Source organism: Chrysochloris asiatica, unplaced genomic scaffold (genome assembly GCF_000296735.1).
Source record: "Chrysochloris asiatica unplaced genomic scaffold, ChrAsi1.0 scaffold00026, whole genome shotgun sequence".
NCBI classification, from domain to species: Eukaryota; Metazoa; Chordata; class Mammalia; order Afrosoricida; family Chrysochloridae; genus Chrysochloris; species Chrysochloris asiatica.
Genome location: NW_006408544.1, coordinates 18,129,497 through 18,137,965, shown reverse-complemented (window position 1 = coordinate 18,137,965; position 8,469 = coordinate 18,129,497). Strand labels below are relative to the sequence as shown.

The 8,469-nt window shown below is 39.9% G+C and overlaps 1 protein-coding gene across 1 annotated transcript in view; it reads right to left on the bottom strand.

The window, feature by feature from the left end:
• The window catches only part of SCP2 (sterol carrier protein 2), a 149,290-nt gene that overhangs the window by 39,914 nt on the left and 100,907 nt on the right, over nucleotides 1-8,469 (bottom strand). The window contains exon 12 of the mRNA XM_006839863.1: nucleotides 5,858-6,011. Coding sequence (XP_006839926.1) covers nucleotides 5,858-6,011 — 154 coding nt within the window. The remainder of the gene's footprint in view (nucleotides 1-5,857; nucleotides 6,012-8,469) is intronic.

Here is an 8,469-nt window from a genome sequence, read left to right as displayed (position 1 = left end):
AGCTGATCTTTGAAATTTTCTGTTCAGCTCTTGGACCTCTTCAACTCTGGATAGGGTTTCTAAAGAACAGCTGGTGGATTTGAACTCTCAACTTTGTGGTTAGCAGTACAGTGTTTATCATATAGCACCACAACAGGACTCCATAGTGCTTACCCTACAGCACCACGAAGTAAATCCTGGTTTTATTTTGTTTTATAAATGTGTCTTTAAATTAACCCTTCTGAAATAAATCTAGTATGTAAAGTGTTCAAATGGAATGTTATGGATTAAATTGTGTCCCCACCCCAAACCCTTTTACCCAGTGAAGGTGACCTTGTATGGAAATAGGATCTTTAAAGATACTATCAGTCACATTAGCCTGAGGTCAAACCAGAGTAGGGTGGGCCTTAATCCCATCTGAGTGCCTCCTTATAAAGGAACACAGTCATACCTTATAAAAGAATAGTCACAGAGAGATAAGATCATGTGAAATATAACGACTATCCTCCTCTGGTGCTTTCACATTAGGTCAGTAGAATCACTTCTAACCAGTCATTGCAGATAAATCATCTTGAACTCCTTTCACCCTTCAAATGTAAATGCAACTTGTCACCACTCTTGTTTTCCTTTACTTTTCTTTCAACTTTTTATTGTGAGTTGGGTGAAGGTTTACAGAGCAAATTAGTTTTCCATTCAACAATTTTACACACCTTGCTTCCTCACATTGATTGCAATTGGTCACAGTTCTTAAATCTGACTTCTCCTCTTCTTTTCTGAGGAGATTTGGTGGTGTAGTGCTTATGCACTTGGCTGACCAACAGGTCAGCAGTTCAATCACTCCTTAGGGGAAAGATGTGGGGGTCTATTTCTGTAAAAATTTACAGCCTTGGAAACCATATGGGGCAATTCTACTGTGTTCTATAGAGTTGGTATGAGTCAGAATCAACTTGACAACAGTGGGCTTGGTCTGGGTTTGGTCTCCACTTCTAGCCATTGTTGCAACACTATACACTTATTACCAAACTATCAAAACAGCCTCTTAAAGATTCCTTAGGATTCCAGTGTCTCCACCCTCCAAATAAAGCAACGCCAGACTGATCTACCTGAAGGCCAATATAATCACATTAGCTAAAACCTCATATTCTTGGGCATAGCATTTCAAGTCTTTCACAGCATGATGCAAACTACTATTATAGTAGCAATTCTTGTCACCTACACAGTACTAAGTGCCCCTCCACCCACACAGTACAACCCACTCACCAAACCTCTGTAGTTTCAAATTTCTATGCCTATGTATAGGCCTGGAGTGTCCCTTTCCCTCCCCTTGACTGGGTAATGCCAGCTCAAATGTTATCGTTTTCATAATAATTTCTCCCTCTGGGATTTTAAAGCATTTTGAAAAAGTTATGCCTGCTTTCCCAACATCTCAGAGGTTCACACTTGAAAGATCTAAGCCCATGTTCCATCAGTTAGCTAACTCAGTAACTGAGGAGATGAGATCACATGCAACGGGTACCCTATAATTACTTTGTTAAAACCAAACTACAAAGGTACTTTAAAATGATTTTTGCACTAGCAGAGTTAGAATTCTTTTCAACTCTGACCTTTGGAGTGAGTTTTGTTCTATCACTAATACTACCAACACTATCTGCAATAATATTTCAAATTAATCTCTTATCAGTCACTAATATATTATCCGAATTTTTATTTTCATGCTTCTGACTTTCCAGAAAAATATACTCTGGTTTAATGTGAACAGTTCTGTCTCCCAGTTAAGTACTCTCTTGAAAATACAAGGACTAGAAGAATTCCACATTTTAAATAGAATCTGTTGTCCAAAACTCATAGCCTTCAACGCTGAGCAAACTACAGAGCTACACTAATATATAGCTCTGTAGTAGTTCCCAATATGAACTGGGTAGGAATCCCAGAAGATAACACAACAAATCAGATTTAGGAGGAAAATTTGAGATTTAATACTTTTGTATGCGATTCAATTCAGTAACATCTATTTACTACTATAAAAGATCTTAAGGAGCTCTGGTAGCATACTGGTTACAAATTGGGCTGCTAATCTCACAGTCAGCAATTCGAAACTACCAGCTGTTCCACAAGAAAAAGATGAGGCTTTCTGTTCCCATAAAGATTTACAGCCTTGGAAACCCTGTGCAGGGTCACTGAGTCGGAACTGGCTCCACGGCACACCACCACCACCATAAAAGATCTTAGAGTTCATGTGTGGCGCTATGGGACAAAGAACTGGACAGCAAGGTCGGTTTGAACCACAAGGGCAGTAGTTCATACTCACCAGGCACTCCTTGGAAAACCTATACAGGGTCAGTATGAGTAAAAACTGACTCAATGACACTTAACAACAACATAACAGATCTTAGGAGTTCCGGTATGGTGCTATAGGATAAGTACTGGACCTCAAAGTCATTTGAACTGGAGGGTGGATGGTTCAAACTCATCAGCCACTCCTCAGAAACCACATACAGGGCTGCTTCGAGTTGGAACCAAGCCGACAGCATTTAACAACAACAATAACAACATAAGCAATCTTAGGGGTAAAAAGAAGTAAGTCACAGTCTTAGGCCTCAAGATATCATACAGTAAAATGAATAAAAACAAGCTAGGTACACTGCAACCAAAACAAAACAAGACAGAGATCTAAGGACAAGTGCTGTGGGATTTAAAGGGAGATAGTATCTGAGATCCAGAGCCAAAGATACTGAAGGAAGTCCAAGGTGAATTGAAGGAATTGGCAAAGAACAAGGCACCAGCAACTAATGGAATAAAAATTGAAATCTTTCAAGAAAGTGAGGCGGCATAGGAGGCATTTACTCATTTCTGCCAAGAAATATGGAAGACAACTATCCGGCTGACTGACTGGAAGAGATCCATATTTGTGCCCATTCCAAAGAGAGGTGACCCAAAGAAATGTGGAAATCATCGGACGATCTCTTTGATATCCCATGCGAGTAAAGTTTTGCTAAAGGTAATACAGAAACGGCTACAATCATACATTGACAGAGAACTTCCAGAGGTTTAAGTCAAATTCAGAAGTGGCCGTGGAACAAGGGCTATCATTGCTCATGTCCGATGGATCTTGGCTGAAAGCAGAGGATATCAGAAAGATGTCTACCTGTGCTTTATTGACTACGCAAAGGCTTTCGATTGTGTGGATCATGACAAGCTGTAGACAACATTGAGAAGTGTGAATATTCCAGAACACTTAATTTGCTCATGAGGAATCTGTACCTGGACCAAGAGGCAGTTGTTCGAACAGAACATGGGAACACTGAATGTTTTAAAATGAAAAAAGGTATTCTTTCACCATACTTATTCAACCTGTATGCTGAGCAAATAATCCAAGAAGATGGGTTCTATGAAGAAAAACATGACATCAGGATTGGAGGAAGATTCATTAACAACCTGCCATATGCAGATGATACAACCTTGCTTGCTGAAAGTGAAGAGGACTTAAAATATTTACTGATGAAGATCAGAGAGCACAGCCTTCGGTATGGATTCCATCTCAATGTAAAGAAAACAAAAATCCTCACCACTGGACCAATAAACAACATTTTTACCAATGGAGAAAAGATTGAAATTTCAAGGACTTTCTTGGATCAACTATCAACACTCATGGAAGCAGCAGTCAAGAAATCAAACAACATATTACATTAGGCAAATCTGCTGCACAAGACTTTTTTAAAATGTTGAAGAGCAAAGATGTCAGCTTGAGGACTAAGGTGTGCCTGACCCAAGCCATGGTATTTTCAATAACCTCACATGCATGCGAAAGCTGGATAGTGAATAAGGAAGACCATAGAAGAATTGATGCCTTTGAGTTATGGTGTTGGAGGAGAATATTGAAAGTGCCATGGGCTTCCAAAAGAACCAATAGATCTGTTTTGGAAGAAGTACAGCCAGAGTGCTCCTTAGAGGCCAAGACGGCCAAACTTCGTCTCTCATACTTTGGACACATTGTCAGGAGGGAGCAGTCGCTGGAGAAGGATATAATTTTTGGTAAGGTTAGAGAAAAAGAGGAAGACCCCCAGCGAGATGGATTGGCCAAGTGGCAGCATCAATGGGCTCAAGCGTGGCGACAGTAGTGAGATCGGCCCAGGATCAGGCAGTGCTTCGTTCTGCTGTGCATAAGGTCATTATGAGTCGGTACCGACTCAATGGCACCTAACAACCACAGTATCTGAGATGGACCATAAACAAAATATAAGAATTTTTACAACAGAAATTCTAGTCTAGGCAGAAAAAGGAGAGTAAGGGCAGAAAGGAGAAAAGGCCCAAGTGTTTGTAAAAGGTGGAATATAATGGATTCTATAAAAGAAGTGTATGAATAGGTAGATAAACAATTATCAATAATTTTGGGAGGCGGGGAGGACAAGCGAATTCGTGTTAAAAGTTATGGCGTGGTTAAAGAGAATGAGGACTGAAAATGAAGACAAGGACATTCAATTTTATAATCATAGCATTAGCAACCTTATCTAACCTCAGTGGGGAGATAAGAAACCAGACTGTACACAGTGTCATAGTTAAGTGCCATTGTGTTGCTTCCAACTCATAGGGAACATGTTGTTGTTAAGTACCGGGTCGGATCTGACTCATAGTGACCCTCCACAGGGTTTCCGAGGCTGCAAATCTTTACAGGAGCAGAAAGCCTCATCTTTCTCCCAAGGAACAGCTGGTAGTTTAGAACCGTGAACCTTGACTACGCTACCAGAGCTCCTTAGGGAACATGTATAGGGCTTTAAATCTTTGAAAGAACAGAAAGCCTCATCTTTCTCCTGTGGAGCTGGTGGGCTTGAACCATGGGTCCTGTGGTTCACAGTATGGTGTCCACCATATGGCACCACCACGCTCCCATACATAGTATTTGATTGTTGTTACATGCTGCCTAGTCAGTTCTGACTCAGAAAAACAAAGGCGAGTCAATAAAAAGGTTCATCATGAGAAAGAATAATTAAGGCAAGCAGAACTGATTTCGTTTTTAGAATAGGAAAGACCTGAACATACTTGCTGACAGCAGGAAAGATTAAATGGAAAGGGGAAGATGGCAAGATTGAACAGAGAGTGGGGATACCTGGTGTAGCACTGTAGGGAAAGTACAAGGTCAGCAGTTCAAACCCACCAATCGCTCTCGGAAACTTTGTTACAGGGTTGCGATGCTGACTCCATGGCACACAACAACAACATACTTGGCACAAAGTTCCAGAAAGTGGCTGGAGGCAAAACCATGTCAAGGGGAAAGCTGGGCCTTGGAAAAGAAGAGAGGCTTTTTTAAATTTCCTCTGGGAAAAAGGAAAATTGAGCAATGAAATTGCGTGATTGAGAACTGGATGGGAAAGAAAAGTGCCTGGAGATTTGAGGAGGGCAGGCGTTTGAAACAAATGAAGAAAGTCAGCAAGAGGCAAAAAGGACTATAGCAGCAGTGAGGGCTTGGCTAGATTCAGAAACATGAAAGTGCAAAGATGTATTCAGCATATATGTTGACTTGCAAGGAACCTCAGAAGAGTGGGAGGCTACAGTGATCACAAAAGCAAACCAAAGAAAGGAAACCAAAAAGCGACTTGTCTAAAGTACCTAGGTGACAGGGCTAGGAGCAACCCAAGGCTCTCTTTTACTACTCTCCCTCTTTTTTGAATAAAAATCTCCTAAGGTTAAAGTTACAACTTTTCTGGTTAAACTTAAAAGTTAATTTCTAGTTTTAAAGCCAAGTTATTAGAGCAACGTAATGAGATACTTAACTCTTTGCAGTGCAGAGACAATAAAACTAGGTTGTTTTACATGTAAAATGCCATCAAATGTGAAAAACCATAAAGATTAATTGCCAGACCAAACTCAAAGTGCCACTTACCTGACAGCTTCAGGAAAACCCATCTTGTACAGCGTTACAACGACAGCTCCGCCAATGCCTAAATTATGCTGCAGAGCAACCTTTGCACCAGGAACTTGCCTTTTTCCGGCTTCCCCTCTTAGTTGCCAGCAGAGTTCAGCACACTGAGCCAGACCTAACAAGTCGAACGCAGAGCTGTCAGAATCGGTAGATTTCGAAAGCCGCCCCAACCAGTTTTCTCAAGCCAGAAATGTTGAACATTTGTGATTTAATTAAAGCATTTAATTAAGTTCAGCCCCACGTTTGATTAAATAACCTCTTAAAAGCACTGTGAGCTTTGCAGCTCGTTTTATTCTCCTCCTAAATAACTGCTGCTTTTACGCCTAAGAAATTCCCTGTGCACTTTAAACTTTAGGCATCCTTATTGACCTGTTATTTTCTAGTAAATTGAAAGGGAAAACTCTTGAGTATGCTCATACAGTTCTCTGGCCCAGACAAAATAGTATACAAATATAGTATTGCATCTAACTATTTTTAATTTGGCACTAGAAAATAATTTAGGATTTGGGAGTTCACTTTTTCTAAAAAATTTTAACTGGTATGAAGAATTTTCTGATTATTTTCTCCAAATAGTTCCCCAAAAAATGAATTATTTTCCAGCTATTCCCAGGTATTCATAAAAATAGTCCTGGATTCATAAAAACAGCATTTCATCCCCTGGCTAGTGAAATCAAAGGTTTTTTAAAACTGGACACAACTTCACGATGTAAGCATTAAGACATAGGAGGAATAATTTACTTGTGAATGCACAGAGCAGGTTAATTATAAAGCTAGGATTAGAAGCCATGATTTAACACACTTGTCTTTCTATCAGGCTGGAGTAAGAATGTTCTATCAGGATAGGCTGCTTTCACGATCCTGGGACAGATCTTCAGAGGTTCTATTCTTCCATCCCCCCAACCCCCTCAATCACAACTTGTGATTTCTCAGTACTTTAACAGTTCTCTATATAAACCCCAACCTCCCCAACATATTTAATTGCCAATCCTCATTTCCAGGCAGTTTCTATGTAATTTTAAAATATACAAGAGGTCTTCAAAGAGTTTATGGGAAAATGCCATTATCTTTCAACTCAAATTTCCCATTGATATATAAGCCCCTACATATATCTTAAGCACTGTTCTAAAACAGATAACTCAACACCCTGTAATGATTTTTTAATTGTGAACATTTTGAAAATAAGGAAAGTCAAGTGAATTAACACTCTAACTTTGAGATAGTAACTGGAAATCGGTGTTATAAAAAGCCTCAAAATTTAGTTGAGTATGTAAGATAAAAATAGTAAAACAGATCTTATAAACACCTGGGTGGGAAAAAATCAGCTATCAGTTCACACACATACACACACACTCTATATATATATAAAAGCACTAACTAGATAATGTTGTTATTATTAACATCGTGGAGTTGGTTCTGACTCATAGCAACCCTGTGTAAGGTTTCCAAGAAGTGGCTGGTGGATTTGAACTGCTGACCTACAGTTAGCAATCCTACAGTGTCACACCAGGACTCCAACTAGCTAATTGTTGTCTAAGTGCTATGGAGTGGGTTCCAACTCATAGTGACCCTGTATAGGGTTTCCAAGAAGTGGCTGGTGATTTGAACTGCTAACCTTGTGGTTAGCAGTCCAGTGCTTATCCTACAGTACCACACCAGGACTTCTAGATAACAGACACGTATTAATTTGGGTGAAGAGAAAGACAACATGTAAAAAGGGAGTGAGTGGCACAATATCACTAAAGAAAAGGAAAACACAAAGAGGTGCACAAACAACAAAGGTAAATACTATCGTACATACTGTCCTGCATTATCAGTAATAACAAACATTAATCTACAAGTGGATACATAGGCAGACAGGCAAGAATAACAGTTAAGAGTAAGTAAAATGTACTACATTAATGACCATATATGTTTGGCAAATGTTATTTCTACAAATGTTATTTGTATGTGCTATCAAAATATCCACGTGTACAATAGAGCCAACACAGGCACATGTATGTAAACTTCTTAGCCACATTCTAACACATTCAGGGAATGGGTTACTGGGCTTGGGCGTCTGAAACCATAGTTGTGGAAGTCATCAAAGGCAATTGGCATAACAGTCCACAAAGACCATGCTCTACATCTACTTTGATGAGTAGCAACTGGGGCCTTAAAAGATGGCAAGTACCCCACTTGACCTGGCTTCGATGGCTGGATGAACAGAACAACTAGAAGAAGAAAGAAGAGGGGGAAAAAAAAGAGTAACCTGCTACAATTTGATGAGCTTTACCTATACTTATGGATGTAGTAGCTCAAAAAGGGGAACAAATCTTCATAGTGAGGATCACTCTCACGCCCTCGGTACACAGGATTGACAGGGATGGACAACTTAGATGTTGGCTACCCAAAATGGGTGGGCCTAAAAAGGCAAGAAATGACTGACTTACAAACTTTCAAGAGGGAGCCTAGTTCCAGATGGGGCAGGGGAAGGTAGAATCACCACTGAATGATTTCCAATCCATTGGGACCAGGCTGGTGAAAGGAAATGGGGATAAGACTTTTATGGTACAATAGTGAGTAACTGCCATCAG